Source organism: Ovis canadensis, chromosome 14, assembly GCF_042477335.2.
Source record: "Ovis canadensis isolate MfBH-ARS-UI-01 breed Bighorn chromosome 14, ARS-UI_OviCan_v2, whole genome shotgun sequence".
NCBI classification, from domain to species: Eukaryota; Metazoa; Chordata; class Mammalia; order Artiodactyla; family Bovidae; genus Ovis; species Ovis canadensis.
Window position 1 is genome coordinate 71,292,842 of NC_091258.1, and position 17,474 is coordinate 71,310,315.

General features: G+C 58.8%; 1 protein-coding gene across 1 annotated transcript; it reads left to right on the forward strand.

Moving 5' to 3' along the window:
- Window positions 1-1,199: 1,199 nt before the first annotated feature.
- Window positions 1,200-17,148, forward strand: IGLON5 (IgLON family member 5). The gene is made up of 8 exons (XM_069551602.1): window positions 1,200-1,300; window positions 9,325-9,403; window positions 10,307-10,539; window positions 12,074-12,193; window positions 13,418-13,552; window positions 13,782-13,902; window positions 14,505-14,659; window positions 15,544-17,148. The coding sequence occupies exons 1-8, from the start codon at window positions 1,222-1,224 to the stop codon at window positions 15,630-15,632; spliced, it is 1,011 nt and encodes a 336-aa protein (XP_069407703.1). The 5' UTR covers window positions 1,200-1,221; the 3' UTR covers window positions 15,633-17,148.
- Window positions 17,149-17,474: the final 326 nt, after the last annotated feature.

Below are 17,474 nucleotides of genomic sequence, written 5' to 3' on the forward strand. Positions count from 1 at the left end.
CCATCTCACAGGGAAGACACCGAGATTCTGGGAAGAGAAGGGACTGGTCCAAGGTCATACTGACAAGGAAGTGAAGAAATGAGCAGTGAGGCTTTTTCATCCCTAAACCCTGAATCACCACCTCCCAAGGTCAGGTCCCCCAGTCTCTCCCCATTCCCTTGTTATCCTGGAAATGAGGGATGGGGAGAAGGGTGGGGAACCAAAGGAGATTTCACCCCAGAGTCACTGTTATTCATGAAAGTAGACAGAGAAGCAGAACTCTGTCCCACAAGAAGACGGGGACTGGGCGTCCAATTCCTGGGCCTGGGGGCCCTGATGACTAGGGGACCAGATTCCAGGGTCTGAGGGGCCTGGGAGCCCGGACTGCTGAGGGGCTAGGAGACAAGGGGGCTGGGGATCAGGATTCCTGGATCTGGGTGGGGGAGGGCACTGGGGACTCTGGGTCCTGGGTCTAGGGGAAGGGAGACTGGGGGAGCAGACTCCTGGGTCTGGAGGGGTTGGGTGCTGGCACTCCTGGGGCTGGGGCCAGGATTTCTGGGTCTGGGTTGGAGAGGGCTTTGGGGGGCTCTGGTTCCTGGCTATGGGGGGCAGTGAGGACTGGGGAACCAGACTCCAGGGTCTGGGGGTGCTGGGAGCCCGGACTCCTGGGGCTATGGGAGAAGGAGGCTGGGGACCAGAATTCCTGGGTCTGGGTGCTGGAGGGCACTGGGGACTCTGGTTCCTGGGTCTAGGGGCAGCGAGGACCGGGGGACCAGTCTCCAGGTTCTGGGGAGCCGGGATTTCTGGGTCTGCGGGAGGAGGAGGCTGGGGCCTGAAGCAGGAGGAAGGTAGCCTCCAGGGAGAGTGTCCCGGCCCGGGGTCCTAGGGATCCGAGGCGGGGAAGCCGCGGGGACGGCCGGGGCTGGAGGGGGTAGGGGCCGGGCCGCAGTAACAAAGGCCTCTCCCTCCAACAAACGCCCCCCCTCGGCCCCGCCTCCCCGGCCCCCCGCCTGCCCTGATTGGTCGGCCTTCCTGCCCGTCAGCGCCGCCCCCTCCCCGGGTCTGCAGCAGCTCCGGCCGCCTCGTCGCGCCCCCCCAGCCCCCTCCCCCCGCCCCCGCCGCCCCCCGGGCCGGTGCAGCCGCAGGCGGGGTCCCCCTCCCCCTTCCCCCTCTCCCCCCAGGCCTCGCGCGCCCCGGACCGGCCCCCCCTTTCCCCTCCCCCTTCGCGCCGCCGCTGCCGCGATGCCCCCCCCCGCGCCCGGGGCCCGGCTCCGGCTTCTCGCCGCCGCCGCCCTGGCCGGCCTGGCCGTCATCAGCCGAGGTACCGCAGCGCCGGGGGCGGGGGGCTCGACCGGGACTTCAGGGTCCCGGGCGGGGATTGGGGGCGGGGGATAGAGCATCCCCGGGCGGGGAGGAGGAGGCCCCCGGACGCCGAGGTCTGGGCCGGGGGGGCGGGGGCAGCATCCTCTGGCTGGGAGAGGGGTCCTCAGACGTCTGGCTCCATGCCCGGGGGCAGGGGTCCGCGTCCTGGGGCCCGAGCCTGGGCCTAGGGGCGGAGGTCTGCTTCTCCCGGTCGGCGAGAGGGTCGCGGACACCTGGTCCCGGCCTGGGGGCGGGAGTCTGCGGCTCGGGATCGTGGTGGGGAAATCTGACGCTAAGTAAGGGTCCCCGGGCAGGATCTCTGAACTGAGTTGGTGGGGGGTAGGCAGAGAGATGCCCCGTCGGGGGTCTTCATCTCTGCCTGCGAGGGTCCCCTGGGGGTCCCGGCCTGCGGGCTAGGGTCGGCGTTTCAGGGGGAAGGTTGAGGGGATGATGTCTTCCCAGGTTCCCAGGGTCAGTAAGAGATGGGGGCAGGGGTGTCCAGAGACCTCCGTCCCGGGCGGCAAAAGAAGGGGGTGGGGCTGGTCTCTCAGCTGGGAAAGGACAGAAATTCCCCAGCTGGGTCGTCTAGGTTGGGAGAAAGTGTTAGTATTTGGAGGGTTACATTTATGTGTAAGGGGAGATGGGGCTGGAGATCCAAGAAGTTGGGGTGCTGAGCTGGGGACTCCAGATGTGGAAAGCCCTGGCTGAATATTTGGGTTTGGGGCAGGACAGAGGGTGACTGAGGACCGCGGGAAGGGAAGGGTTAACCCGGGGTCAAGGGTTAGTATCAGTCTTCCTAGTTGAGGCGAGGCGGGGGGCGGGGAGCGGGGGCGGGCTGGGGGCTGGTCTTTTGTAGAGCTGGAAGGGAAGAATGGTAGGGGAGAGGCTGGGGGGTGGTGAACTTGGCAGTCTCTGTTTAGAAGATGTATAGCTGGACCTTGTATCTCCCAGCAGGCAGGCGACCTGGGGGTGGTCCAAGAGATGACCCCCTAAGGAGGGGAGGGGAGAGCTAGGAGGCTGGAGGCAGGGCCCGGGGTTCATTTAGTGCTTCTGGAGAATCACCCTCAGGCCCTGCCCTGCCCCAGAATCACAGAGGCAGGACACACAGTCGGGAACATCCTAGAACCTCCGACAGTCTCCGCGAGACAGCTGCGAGACAGCGGCTCTCCGGCTCCCACCCACACAACGCCCGTCAGGCACAGCCACATAAACACCCGTCACCCCGTCCGACCCGGAGCCGCACCTGCAGACAGCCGGAGTCACACGGGATGCTGGCGGCTGGGGCGGGGCGGGGCGGGTGGCGGGGATCACCCCCTCCCTGGTGCAAAGCGTCTGGGTGCCCCTCCCACCTGGCCCGTCTGAATCCCTGTCTGACTTTCTGCCTGCCTGTCTGTGTCTCTGTCTCTGTCGCTTGTCTCTCTCGGTCTCTCTCACGTCTCGGCCATTTCTGGAGGCTTCCTGGCTTGGGGTGACATCCTGTTGGTCTCCGTGGCTGGGTCGCTGGCTCTCCATCGCTGCTGGGTTCAGCGCAATTCCACACCTGGCCCGCTCGGCCTCTGGAACTGCTTGTCCCCGTCACACCCTGTGTGTCTCTCTCTGTCTCTTTCCAGCCCCTCACATGGTGCCTTGATCCTCATCCACTTCTGGGAACTCATGTCCCATCCCGGGTCACTCATTCTCCTCCTTGTCCTTTGAAATGTCTCTGACCTTCTCCCTTCACCTCTCCATTTTCCTCTCTCTTTTCCTTTACTCTCAAGATCACTTTCCATTTGCCTTCTACTTTGACTCTTCAGAACCCTAGAAATAACTGTTGTTCACACGTGCAGGGCTGGGAGCTCAGTGGAACCAGGAGATGGTCTGTGACCTAGGTCAAGTCCATTCCCACCTCTGGGCCATTTGTTCCCTACCAGGGACTTCGACCAGAGGGACAGAGGGCAGAGTGGCTGGCAGGTGAGCTGAGACAGGATTAGAGGGTTGGAAAGACAGCCCCACCTACCCACCACTGCTTGACGGCTGAGGCTGAGAAAAAGCCGGTGGAAGTCACGCCAGATTGCATCTCCTCCTCTCTTTTATTCATTTGATGGTTTCCAGATTACAGGAGGAGAGCATACCAGTGAGCCATCCACTACAAGAATGCATAAAAGCAAACCCCGCCACGTCCCCACCCCGCCATGTTCCAGTCTCAAGAGAGAGCCAGGGTCCTCAGCCTCCCCAGTAGCCTCTCACTTGCACGGTCAGACAGGCGGAGTTCAGCGTCTGTAAAGGATTGGTTAGTTTGTTGATGTTTCTCCCAAGATAGAAACAAAGTAAAGCCATTTCTCTGCAACTGGCTTTTTTCCACTCACCTCTACCTCCCTGGCATCTGTAGATATTGCTCTGTCTTTACTTTTTTCCCCTCTAAATTCTTTATGCCAACATACACACACATCCACTTAGAAAAGTAGCTGCAGCTGGTGATTTGGGGGTGGTTCCTTTGCCGTATTAAATGAAGCAGGGGAAGGGTGAACACAGGCTGCGGACCCTTCTCTAGGGGGTCCCCCAAGCACCCAGTTTGTCTAGACTGTGGGCGCTGCCTTGTTAGCTCATTTAACACATATTTACTAGGTACACAGACACTGCTCTATACACTGGGGATCTATAAACACAGCAGTGGAGTCCCTGACCTCCTGGAGCGTACATCCTAGTGGGATGGAGAGAGATCCACCAACTAAAACCAAACCTACAAAGTAAACAGGTGATTTTAGAGAGTGATGAGCACAGAGGAAATGAGCATGACTCGGCAGGCAGACGAGTTGGCCTTGGGAGCTCAGGTAACATCTGAGCCGCTGAGTGGAGTTCAGACTGAAAGGAGGGGAGGAGTCAGCCTTGGAAAGATTCCTTGGGAACAGCAGAAGCAAAGGCCCTGCAGTGGGAAAGTGAAAGTGAAAGTCGCTCAGTTGTGTCCGATTCTTTGTGACCCCATGGACTATATAGTCCATGGAATTCTCCAGGCCAGAATACTGGAGTGGATAGCCTTTCCGTTCTCTAGGGAATCTTCCCAACCCAGGGTTCGAACCCAGGTCTCCTGCATTGCAGGCGGATTCTTTACCAGCTGAGCCACAAGGGACCAGTGGAAAGAAACGGCCAGCACATGGAAAGTTCCAGGGCTCTAGGCTCAGCCTAAAGACACTGGACATCAGTGATAAGGAAGATTTGGGAGGTCAGCCAAGAGGGAGAGGGGTCTGGGGGCTCTTCAGTGGCAGTTAGACTAGCCTTTTCTTGGGCTTCCCAGGTGGCTCAGTGGGTAAAGAACCCACCTGCCAATGCAGGAGACTTAAGAAACACTGGTTCAATCCCTGGTTCAGGAAGATTCCCTGGAGGAAGGCATGGCTATCCACTGCAGTATTCTTGCCTGGAGAATCCCATGGACAGAGGAGCCTGGCGGGCTACAGTCCCTAGGGTTGCAAAGAGTTGGACATGACTGAAGCGACCTAGCACAGCACAGCACAGCACATGAGAGTCACCTGTCTGGAATGGCAGAGACCCACATGGTCCCTCCCATCACAATTGGATCCACTGCCAGGCTGCTCCCTGCCCCATAACCATCCCACCAGCCAACACAAGTAGAGCTGTTTGCGGGTGCTTAACTAGCAGAAACCTGCTTGGGTGACCTTTCATCCTCTCCCCCTCAAGCCAGTGAGTGAGGCATGATGATGGTCCCCTGATGGGCCCCATTTAGAGGTGGGAAAACTGAGTCCCTGGTATAGGAAGTAACTTGTGCAGCTAGGTGGTGCAGCTGGGATTTGAACCTAGGCAGCCAGGCTCCCCAGTCCATTCATTTAGCAGGCTGGTTATGCTTGCTTAGTAGTAGCAGAGCAGACGCTGAGTCCCGGACTCAGGGGTGGGTGCTGGGCATAGAGCAACCTACAACCCAGAACCGCCCTGCCCTTCCCCCACCCCCAGGGGACTGACACCGAACCTGGGATAGCAGTAGATGTTTCTTTAAAAAGAAGGTGCTGTTAAGAGCAGCAAGCATTTCTGCCTGCTAAGCGCTGAGTTAAACATTTTGCTTGCATGTTCTCATGGAATCCCTGACAAAAAGTCTGCTGAGGGAAGAAATACCATTTTTCTCCTTTCTACAGTTGAGGAAACTGAGGCTCAGACTGGCCGGGGGTCATCCAGTCAGGAAATGATGGGACAGACATTTGGTCTATCAGCCCAGGCTCCTCAGGGCTTTCTTATCCAATCTCTAGAGATATCCAGCCCCCCTACCAACAGTTCTCTAAGTCCAGTTTGGGGGAGGCCTTCAGAGAACTCCTGGTCAGGAAGGGAAAACACCTGGATGCTGTAACAGCTGAGTCAGAGGGTACTCAATAGAGACAGTGGGAACTGTCCACCTTGTATAGTCAGGGATGTACTTCTGGAGGAGGGGGCATTTGAGCTGGGGTTTTGAAGAATGCATAAGAGTTCAAGAGTTGGCACAGCATGTTGCAGGCATCCATTTACGTTCACTCATTCAACAAATTTTTCCCAAGGCCTTCCAGGCCAGGCCTGGTGCTGGGAGATCCTGGGGACACAAACCTGAGTCAGACTCAGGCTCTGCCCCCAAGAAACTTATAGTCTGATAGGGGAGAGAGACACAGACAGTCACCACAGTGTGATCTGAGCTCTAAGGTAGGTAGTGCAGGCATTGTGGGAAAACAAAAGAGGACTAGAAAGAGTAGGGATTCAGTGTTTTCCAAGCAGAATTCCTACAGAGGGGACCTCATGTGCACTGGCTTATTTATTTAGCTATTAAACATGTCTTGAGGCCGCCTATGGGTCAGACTGTGCATAGGGTGATGCTGCAGGTGAGGAGCCCAGGCCCCACCCTGAGAGGCTCCCATCTGGTGAGGAAAGCAGAGCGAGACAGTCCAAGTGATTGAGACTAAGAGGGAGGGACAGTGAATGGGACTCAGACAGATGGTGGGGCCGGGCCCAGCGACAGACAGGGTGGTGGGATGGCTCACCTGACCCTCTCCTCCATTTACTGACACGCAGAGAGGGGAAGGGACTTACTCAAGGTCACACAGCACACAGGGTCCTCCTGAGCCTGGAGTCTGGGAACTGCAAGAGCCAGACAGGCAGACATCCAAATTTATAGACACACAGACCAGGCATACAAGACCCACTTGAGATAACTTCATCACTCATGTCCTGAGACCGCCCTCAGCCAGGGCCCAGCTGGGCGTGCTGGGGACGCAGATGGTCTGAGCCGGGCCTTGCCCTGGAGGAGCAGGTGGGGGAGGCAGACGCCTCTGATAAACGGAGCCCTGGGAAAAGAGCGAGAGGCTGTGTGGGCTCGGATGGGCCGTCTCTCCTCCGAGAGGCCCCATATACCAGGTGCCTGGAGAAGGAGAAGCGTTTTGATTGGGAATAGTGGGAGGGAGAGAGGGGGAAGAAAAATGGGGAATGCAGACTTGGGTCGCACTAGGGGAGGGGAGGCAGGAGACAGAGATGTCAGGGCCCTGGATGCCAGGCTGAGGGGTGGGGACTTTGTCCTGGAGGCCCTCTGAGTGTTGGAAAGATCCCTCTGGCAAACAGTGTGTGTGTGTCTGTCTGTTTCTCTGTCTCCTGGGACATGTGATTAAGATCCTGCCCTCTCCTGTGAGGTCCGCACCCTACCCCAGGGCCCGAGGCTGAGCTCAGGAGCCCTTGGTTCTACCCTGAGGCTTTGGGGGCACCTTGGACAGCTCCTTCTTCAATCCCCCGGCCTGGGGCAGGCCTCCTTGAACCTGGGACAGTTGCTATCAGAGGGCTGGGGAAGTGGCGGGCGGGGAGGGCAGGGTGATTTTGGCTCCCAGGAGGCATCTAACGACGCCGGCATTTTTGGTTAGGGTGAGGGAGCTCCTGGCATCTGGGGGGGTCAAAGCCGGGATGCTCTCAAACATTCTACACTGCATAGGACGGCCCCATGATGAAGAATCATCCGGCCCCCGATGTCAACGGTGCTGAAATGGCGCAAGCTTGGTCTGGGATGTGTGTGCCCAGGAGTGTGACAGATCTATGGGGTGTGCATATGCGTGTGTGTGTGTGCATGGCTGTGTGTGATCTGATTGTAGGTGACAGCATGGCTGCATGTGCCCAACTCTTGGCCCAGGGCAGTTGCTTTGTATTTGAAAGCCTCCGTCCGTGTGTCGCTGTTTCAGGCTGTAGCTTCATGCACGACTGTCCGGGGTCGGGGGTGGGGATGAGCATAGCCCTCCAGCTGGGAGGTCACTGTGACCGATGAAGCCTCTGTGTGTGTGTGTGTGTGTGTGTGTGTGTGTGTGAGTGTGAGAGAGAGAGAGAGTCTTTGGGCAGGGCTGTAACTGTGTGTAGACTTGGCACCTGTGTGTGCTGGGCTACATGTGTGTAACCGTGTGCATCTGGTTATGTCTGGGGGGGCTGGTCAGGGTGTTGTGGCTGCTGGCCGACTGGCGTGCTTCCGGGAAAGGGCTGTCTCTTCTAACTGACCTTCTCCCGGGGGTGTGTCCCGGGCTGTGTGCCTCAGCCCAAGTGCGTATGCCTCTGTCCCTCGGCGGACCCGCTTGTCGTGGGTGGGACTTTTTCCTGTCCCTGGGGCTGACTCTTTCCTGGGCCCTGATGACTGTGTGTGTGTGTGTGTCTGTCCCCTGGCTGCCCCTTCCTCTTCCTAGGGCTGTCCTGGCACATCCTCTCCGCCAGGCTCAAGGCTGGCGAGTCCCTTCCCTCTCTCCAGGGCTCACCAAATGACCAGAGCAGCTCCAGCGCGGGTGAGCTGGGGGTGAGGGCTGCGGGATCCGGGCCCCAAATCCTGGGGCCTGGTAAGCCCACCGCCCTGGCTCTGCCCCAGCTGCGTCCAGAGGGGCTGCAGATGGAGAGGGCCTCCGGGAGTCATCGGGGTGGTGCAGGCAATTAATTCATCAGATTAATCAGTTCCTCATTCCGGGGCAGGTGCCGGGGCAGCCCTGAGCTGGGCAGAGCCTCCCCTGGCGTCCAAGGTCACCCGGCCTCTTCCTCTCCCCCGCCTGGTGCTGTCTCCATCCGCTGCCTCCGCGGGCCCAGCCCCCACTCCCTGGCCCTGGTCCAGCCTCTGGCCACAGTCCACGGAGAGATGAATGGGTGGGGGTGGGGGTTCTGCCAAGCGCCGGGGCACTGGAGCGGGCAGGCAGGAGTGGGCATGCGCCTGCCAGAGTGCCCCGCTGGGCCCAGGCACACGGGGCAGTCTGTGTGCACACGGGGATCGCTACACCACGCCAGAGGGCGTCCTGGGTGTCTGTGATAGATGTGCGTCCGTGGATATTCGCACACACCCGTGTTTGTGTGTGTGCTGGCGTTTGTGTGTCTGGGTGTCTGTGTGCACATGTGTGGGTGTTGAGTGTCTGCCTGCAGCCTGTCTTTCCGTGTATTTCTGAGTTAATGTGTGTATATGTGTGTACCTGTCTGTTACATCTGTACATACATCTGTGTACATGAGTGTGTACTTGTGGGTCTGTGAATATGTATGTGCCTCTGTGTATGTGGATATGTGTGTGTGTGTACTTTTGAATCTGTGTGTTCACTTGAACATGTATGTGTGTGCCGTGTTTACACATGTCTCTGTGTGTGTGCACAGCTTTGTGTGTCTCTACCTGCACATGTGCATTTCTGTGTTTATGAGTGTGCATGTGTCTCTGTGTGTGCACACATCTGTACACAGCATCTGTGAGTGTATACTTGAGCTTTGATGTACGTGTGTCTGTGTGCATATACATGTGTTTATGTGCTGTGATTGTGTTGTCCCAGTGCCTTGGGAGGTGTGTAGGTTTGTGTGTCCCAGCCTGTCTGGGTCAGCATGGGCATGTGGGAAGGTACGTTGTGTGTGTCTGTGGTGAGTGTCTCTGGAAACATCAATGAATGTGTGTGCCAGTGGGTGTGGGAAGTGTGTGTCTGCCAGGGTGTGTGTGTGTGTGTGTGTACACATGTGCACGGTCCTGCCCAGCTGAGCTACCCTCCCTTCCGCAGGACTGCTGTCTCAGAGTCTGGAGTTCAGCTCTCCTGCTGACAACTACACGGTGTGTGAAGGCGACAACGCCACACTCAGGTAGGGGGACGCAGAAGTGCTGCCCCTTCGCCCTCCTTAGAGGGGAACTGTCCTGACCCACAGGCTCCACCCATACCTCCCCCCTCATCGGGACAGAGGCCATCAGGGCCCAGACTCTGGGCCCGGCTCCACCCTGGGCCTCAGTGTGCCCATCTGTCAAATGGGTGGAGGAGCGGTGACCACCACCTGGGTTGTTGGAGGATGCATGAGTCTGTACATACACCCCGGGGGCTTCCCTGGTGGCTCAGTGGTAAAGAAACCACCTGCCAATTCAGGAGACCCGGGTTCAATCCCTGGGTCTGGAAGATCCCCTGGAGAAGGGAATGGCAACCTGCTCCAGTATTCTTACCTGGGAAATTCCACGGATGGAAGAGACTGGCAGGCTGCAGTCCATAAAGTCACGAAAAAGTCAGACACCACTTAGGAACTAAACAACAACAACACACGCTGAGCTTAGAGAGCTTAGCCCACTGACCGTTTAATCAGAACTGGTGTTACCCTCCCCCAGCTCTCTGCCCTCCTGTGGGTCTGTCCCCCCATCTCTGTCGCTCTCTCTGAGTGTCTGTCCACCTCTCTCTGGGTCCCTTGTCATTCTGTATCTCTGTCCCTCTCCCCCGGGGTGTCTGTCCCCCTCTTTTTGGGTCTCTGACACACAGCAGTCACTCAGTAAACATCAGCTGTCATCCCATTGTGCACTTGGGCTCACAACTATCCCTCTCTGAGGCTGTTTGCCCACCTGTAAAGTGGGCGCAGTCACAGCTGCCTCCCAGGACTGCTGTGGGAACTGGAGATGCAGCGAGCCTTCCTCTCTCCACCTCCAAGCCCCCTTGACAGGGGGGACCCTGGAGGGCCAGGCGGGGATGAGGGAGAGAAGAACTGCCCTCCCCTCGTCCTCCCCTCCAGCTGCTTCATTGATGAGCATGTGACCCGAGTAGCCTGGCTGAACCGCTCCAACATCCTGTATGCGGGCAACGACCGCTGGACCAGTGACCCGAGGGTGCGGCTGCTCACCAACACTCCCGAGGAGTTCTCCATCCTCATCACCCAGGTGGGGCTGGGCGACGAGGGCCTCTACACCTGCTCCTTCCAGACCCGCCACCAGCCGTACACCACTCAGGTCTACCTCATCGTCCACGGTGAGCCTTCCGCCGGGGCCCTGGCGGGGGAGGGGGAGCCGGGGATGGGCGCTGGGGAGAGGGGACACTCGTGTCCTCGTCAATCCCAGGGACATCCAGGGAAGACAGACACACTCCCTGCCCTCACGGATTCCAGCCAGGCAGAGGGAGAGAAAGTCAGAGACAGCCTCCAGGGCAGGAGAGATACGCGGGCCAGGGGGCACTTGAAGGAAAACCCCGCGTTCGTTGGCTCAGCCCTGTTTCTTGAGCACCTGCTGCGTGCAGGCACTGCTCCACAGGCCAGGGACAGAGAGGAGCCAGGCAGGCTGGCCCTGCCCTTCTGGAGGTGTCTTTCCGAGGAGAGGCAGTTTCCCAGACATCACGTCTGAGCTGAGACCTTCAGGAAACAGAACAGCACGTGCGGAGGCTGGATGCTCAGAGCGGGAGAGGTGGGGGTGGAGAGACCCATGGCGGGGGACGGGAGGCTGGAGAGACCCATGGCATCAGAGGTGGTCTGGAAGGCAGCGAGCACGTGGAGAGACAGGAAGCCAGGGACGGCTCAGCCCTGCTCTTGACAAGCCCTGACCTGGGAGCCAAATCCTCCGGTTCCAACCTTGCCGCTGCCACCCAGGGCTGAGGCACCCAAAGCGAGACGGACGTTCAGACTCCTCATCTGCAAAACCGAGATGACGCTGTCATATATCAAATTCAAGACGTCATCCGTTGGAAGGGACACCTTTACTTTATTCTGCTTGCTAGAAACGGGGTGGGAGGGTAACCTGCCAGTTAAACACTGGAGTCCTTCATAAGGCCACCCTGATTGGAGAAATGTTCATAGGGGGCGGGGTCGAGGCGGGGAACGCCCCCATGTGTTAGAATTGATGAACAGAGCAACATCTCGCTTCCCTGGTGGCTCAGTTGGTAAAGAATTCGCCTGCGATGAGGGAGTCGAGTTCGATCCCTGGGTCAGGAAGATCCCCTGGAGGAGGGCATGGCAACCTACTCCAGCATTCTTGCCTGGACAATTCCATGGGCAGAGGAGCCTGGCAGGCTACAGTCCACGGGGTCACAAAGAGTCAGACAGGACTGAAGCGACTGAGCAAGAATGCATGCACCCAGAGGGGAGTAGTGAGGGTTTCATGGGTTCATTTTTGTGAAATACTTAAAACAGGGTAAGCTTACACTCAGTAGGCACCATACAAGCATTAGCTAAACAAATTAGCTGAGAATAATAGTACTAATCAATACAAATAGAGATGGGAAGGGAGGAATTCAGACCCAAAGATAGAAGATAGAAACCACGTGAGAAGGAAGGTGGAGAGAGACTGAGAAAGTGAGGAAGACACAAGACCAGCGACTGGAGAAGGGGCCAGATCCAGAGGGGAGAGGAAACAGGAATTCTTACAGAGAGTCAGGAATATCAGCTGAACCCCTGGGTCTGAGGGAGGAGGGGCTAGGGGTCTGGACTCCTGGTCTGAGGGAGGAGGGACCAGGCCTAGATCCTGGGTCCTGGGAACCCACAGGGCCTCTCACTGACCTTCCCTCCGGTCTGCAGTCCCTGCCCGCATCGTGAATATCTCTTCGCCCGTGACAGTGAATGAGGGGAGCAACGTGAACCTGCTTTGCCTGGCTGTGGGGCGGCCGGAGCCCACGGTCACCTGGAGGCAGCTCCGAGGTGAGGACCCCACCCCTGGCTGAAAGTCCTTTCCCCCACTCCACAGGCTGGGCCCAAAGCTCCTCATGTTCCTAGCTAGATACCCAGAACCTCCCACTCCCACCTCCTTTGATTCCCCCAGAAGCTTTGTCATGACCAGATTTACCCCTCCTACTTGGTCCTGTTATTTCTCCAACGGACCCCAGAGCCTTAGGGCCTACCCACGTGCCCTCCCAGGCTGGGGCTGTTTCCTCCACCCACCTGCTAGATCCCAGCTTGCCCCCCATCCCCGACTCCAGCAGCCCCAGTCTCTTCCCTACCAGCTCACAGGATTCTCCTGGACTCAGACTCCCATCCACTAGATGACCGGAGTCAGGTTAGCGCCACAGCCCCTGCCCACATTCCCGTCTCCTGTTCACATTACTGAATCTCTGCCGGATGCCTCAGGCCAGCGGTTCTCTTAGTATGGTCCCCAGACTCACAGCAGGAGCATCACCTGGAGACTTGCCAGAAAGGCATGAGTCAGAACCACCCCTCCCCCTATCACCACCACAATCTGTCCTAACAAGCCCTTCAAGTGATCCCAAGGTAGAGCTGAGAAGCATGGCGGCCCCCAAACAGAGGGATCTGAATGGGAAATTCCAGATCCTACACATTGCACACTGTCCCCTTTACTTGGATTTCCACCACCATTTCCCAGACCCCTAGATCCTCACTCACTGGGTCTTGGGAGACCAAATATGCCAGCCCCTAGATTTCTTGGGGCCCCAGAACGCAATAACTAGGTCTCGGATCCCTGGATCCTCCCCTGCCACTTCATCTGAGCCCCACAGTTCTGGTCTTGAGTTCCTGGATCCCCGAATGCTGTGAGTCCCAAAGGGTCTTCTGAGCAGGCGCGCTGTTCTAAGACACCCAATACCTGGATTGCTGATTGCAGTCACCAGCTCCTGATTCCCTGGGCCCCAAGGGCTAGACCCCAGAATCCTGGATCCTCCCTCGCCAGGGCTGTTTTCTGGATCTTTCTGAGCCCCAGGAGCTCCTGGCACCCTCCCCACTGGGTTCTAGTTACTAAGTCCCAGCTCCTCAGTCCCTGTCCCACCGCAGCAACCCCCACCCCGCACTGACCCCGGCACTCCAGGCCCTGCGCCTGTCCGCCCCGCTGATGTTTGTCCGTGTTGTGCCCGTGTTGTCCCGTGTTAAGTGTTTGTGTCCGGCCCCGCCCCCTCCCCTCCCCTCCCCCCACAGACGGCTTCACCTCCGAAGGCGAGATCCTGGAGATTTCCGACATCCAGCGGGGCCAGGCTGGGGAATACGAGTGCGTGACTCACAACGGGGTTAACTCTGCACCGGATAGCCGCCGCGTGCTGGTCACAGTCAACTGTGAGCCGCCCCCCCACCCCCTGCTCCCCCTCCACCCCGCCGGCACGGGGCACAGAAGTGGGGCGGGCCCTGGGTCCCTGCGACAGGAGGAAGGGGGAGGGTCTGCGGGAGGAAGGGGTCCAAGAGGCGGGGGCTCGAGAACTCCCAGGAAGGAGGAAGGAGGGGCTGGGGGGTGAGACCCTTTCGTCCGCACGAGCAGGGAAAATTCGCTGACCCTGTCCCTCGCCAGATCCTCCAACCATCACCGACGTGACCAGCGCCCGCACGGCCGTGGGCCGGGCCGCCCTCCTCCGCTGCGAAGCCATGGCGGTGCCTCCGGCGGATTTCCAGTGGTACAAGGATGACAGACTGTGAGGATGGCACCGGGGCGGGCCGCGGTGGTGGTGGTGTGGCGGGGGTGGGGGTGGGGGTCCTCGGTCCTTTGGGACTCGGGGAGGGGGCAGAGGGAGCAGAGTTCTGGGTCCTGGGAACTAGGGGGTGGTGGGGGTGGTGTCCGGGTTCTAGGTGTTGGGGTCCTCTGGGCCCCAGGGCAACTGCAGTGGCTTACTGGAAATTTAGGTCCTGGGATAATGAATGATGGAACCTGGCCTCCTCCTACTATTCAGGAAGAAGGTCTGGGGTGGGGGTGATGCTGAGACTTGTCAGCATCAGGGTTTTAGGGTACCCCACCAGCTTTAGGGTTAGGGGACCACTGGATCTGAGGTTTAGCAGGGCCTGGGGATCCCTAGAGGTTGGAGGTGAGGGTCTGGGTGCCTGGAGAGGGGCGTCGGTGGGAGTGGCCCGGGTTCCACAGGCAGTTAGAACCAGAGGCTCGGGGTCGCTGGGATGGGGGACAGAATGTAGGATCTACAGGGAATCGGGGAGTCTAATAGTCAGGGGGCTGGGCTTTTTGTCCGGAGGGGGTCCCGGCCCAGGGTCCTGCGGTCTGGTCCCTGACCCGGATCCCCGGCAGGCTGAGCAGTGGCACGGCCGAGGGCCTGAAGGTACAGACGGAGCGCACCCGCTCAATGCTTCTCTTCGCCAACGTGAGCGCCCGGCATTACGGCAACTACACGTGCCGCGCAGCCAACCGGCTGGGAACATCCAGCGCCTCCATGCGGCTCCTGCGTGCGTCCCCCGAGGAGCGGAAGGGGCGGGGCCGGGGCTTGGGCGGGGCCGACCTGAATGGGCGTGGCCAGGGAGGTAGAGATGCAGAACCGCCCCTCGACTGACCCCGAGCTTAGGAAAGAGCCCAAGACCGGTGTTCATTGAGAACCCACTAAGGGAGGGAATTGGATGCTGGGGACACTGCAAGGCACAAAAGAGGCAAGGTCTGGTGGCTCAGACGATAAAGAATATGCCTGCAATGCAGGAGACCTGGGTTCGATCCCTGGGTTGGGAAGATTCCCCTGGAGAAGGGAATGGCTACCCACTCCAGTGTTCTTGGCTAGGAAATCCCATGTACAGAGGAGCCTGGAGGGCTGCAGTCCATGGGATAGCAAAGAGTCGGACACAACTGAGCGACTAACACTTTCACTTTTGTCTAGGGACTGGTACAGCTAGTAGCAGTAGTAGTAAAGCAACAAAGTACACAAATAAAATGAAAAGTCAACAAATACATAAGCAAAAAACAATTTTGCATATTGATAAGGACTATCAAGAAAATAAACAATAGAATTGGGGATGGTAGCAGTAGACATACGCATCAGAGAAGGCTTCCTGGAGGAAGCAACCTTTGAAATGAGACCTGAAAGGTCAAAAGAATCCAGCCCTGCCAAGATCTACCAAAGAGCTTTGCAGCGGGGTGGGCTGGGGGAGCGGGTGCGGGGACAGAGATGAGCCAGATGATTAGATTAAGAGTGTGGTGTGGGCAGGGTCCCTGAGTGAAAACCCAGAAAGGCCCTTAGGAGGCGGCCTCAGACAAGACCCTCAGAAGCAAGACACCCAGGAGACACACGCATGGGGTCTTCCCACTCCAGGCCTCCTCCCTTGACCCCTCTCTCTTTCCCCAGGCCCAGGATCCCTGGAAAACTCGGCCCCGAGGCCCCCAGGGCCCCTAACCCTCCTCTCTGCCCTGGGCTGGCTGTGGTGGAGGATGTAGGAAGAACTCAGTGCCGCTGGTGTCCCCCTGCGAGGGGGGGCTGAGGCCGAGAGCGAGAGGAGCAGGGGGAGCAAGCGCCGTGGGTCTCGAGGGGCGGAGGAGCTCTCGGCCGCTGAGGAAGAAGAGGAAAAGGAAGAGGAGGAGGGAAGATCTATAGAGAACCCATCACTGTGAGGGATAACGCAAAATTATGCATCTTTCTACAGCCATTCTCGCCACCGTTCACCTTTCCAATTGACCCACCCCTGGCCACCCCCACACCCCTCTCTTAGCTCAGGCTGTCAACTGGATCGCGCGTGTGTGGTAGGTGTGAGCATGTGTGTGTGTGTGTGTGTATGGATGAGGGGTGGGTGGGTGGGGAAGGGGGCTCAGCACTCTTCCCTCCTGGGCACCCCCCCTCCCCGACATCCACTGCCCCCATCCCCGCTGTCTCTCACCTCTGGCTGGAGGTAGGTATGGGGTCTTCGTGCTGGAAGCTGTGAGGGGAGGTTTTCCAGGCTCCCGCTTTCCCAGTATATGCACGTACCCCGCCCCCTCCCCTCCCTGCTGAAAGGCTGTCTCCCGGGCAGGTTGGAAGTGGGAGGGGCATCAGACTTGCCTGGCAAGCTGTCACTCAACCTCTGCGAGCAGGTGCGGGATCTCCACTTTGGCTCTGGGCCTCCCTGCTGTCAACCAACCACCTGCCTGGAGCCAGAGGCCCCATCACCGGCTCAGCGGCCTGAGACCTTCCCGCTTTCCCTGTCCCTCCCCGCCCTGGACTTTCTGGCCCTCTCCCGGGCCGATCGGTGCTTCCATCCAACTGTCAGGCCGGTGCCTGCTGTCACCTGCCTGTCTCAGTGCTTTGCCCTAGCCCTCCCCCACTCCCTTCGGCCGCCTGCAGCGCCCCTACGGTCGGCCCACAGGTGTGAGCTTGCTCGTCCACCACTGCCTGGCCTCTCCACCAACTGACCCTCCCAAAGGCTGACCTGACCACCCTCACACACACTCAGACACACACACACACACACCAGCGACTGTGACCAGCAATAGCCCCCTGGCTCCAGCTGTCCTGTAGCCGGTGACCAGCTGTGGTTCCCCCGAGGATGAGCAATTATGTCAGAAAGGCACTCCGAGGCTGTAACTTCAGCTTGGATTGTAGGCATACCCCACGCTGGCACACCACATCCCACAACGTGGGGGAAGAGAGGGGCATCACACAAACGTCCCCAGCCCAGACCAAGATGTTACCAACTCCAGCTCCCGGGAGACCCTCTTATAAACACCCACCCCAAACTATACCACCCAGCAGGAGCTTGGGAGGACGAGAGAGGGCAGAGCAGGGGCAGGGGGGGCAAGGGGCAGTGACTGTACCTCAGATGGGGGCCCCATCCCACATTGTCTTCCATTCCCAGGGTCCAGGGGACAGGGAGGGGAGGGGGAGGGTGCCAGGGAGGGGGGCGGGGGGGCCCTGGGGGCCGTGTGTTCCGATTCATGGGGAGTGTTGAGACCGCCACACCAATAAACGCCTTTTTCCAAAGTCTCCGCCTACTAGTGTCACCGTCAGTAAGCATATGGGTGAGTGGAGTGCAGACTCCTGGTCATTGGTGGTGCCTCCCCAGCGTCACTTCTGCCCTCCCCTTTCTCTTTGGTAGATGTGGAATTGACCTATTTACAGAGGTGGCCCCTGATTGGCTGAAGCTACTCGGCATAGCCCGTTTCCCACTGTGACTGGTTCAGAGGTGGCACATGGCCCAGCCAGGCTAATGAGAGAAGGAACACCAGAGCAGTGTGGATTTCCCAGGAAGAGCTGCTCTTCTGTTGGGATAATGTGGCTCAATGGTATGAAGTCAAGATCTGCAGATG

Bases quoted from the DNA above. Each gene is read 5' to 3' on its own strand.
- IGLON5 (XM_069551602.1), top strand. From the start codon at position 1,222: ATGCCCCCCCCCGCGCCCGGGGCCCGGCTCCGGCTTCTCGCCGCCGCC. The intron at 13,903-14,504 runs GTGAGGATGGCA...GATCCCCGGCAG, and splicing joins TGGTACAAGGATGACAGACT to GCTGAGCAGTGGCACGGCCG. The intron at 14,660-15,543 runs GTGCGTCCCCCG...CTCTTTCCCCAG, and splicing joins CGCCTCCATGCGGCTCCTGC to GCCCAGGATCCCTGGAAAAC.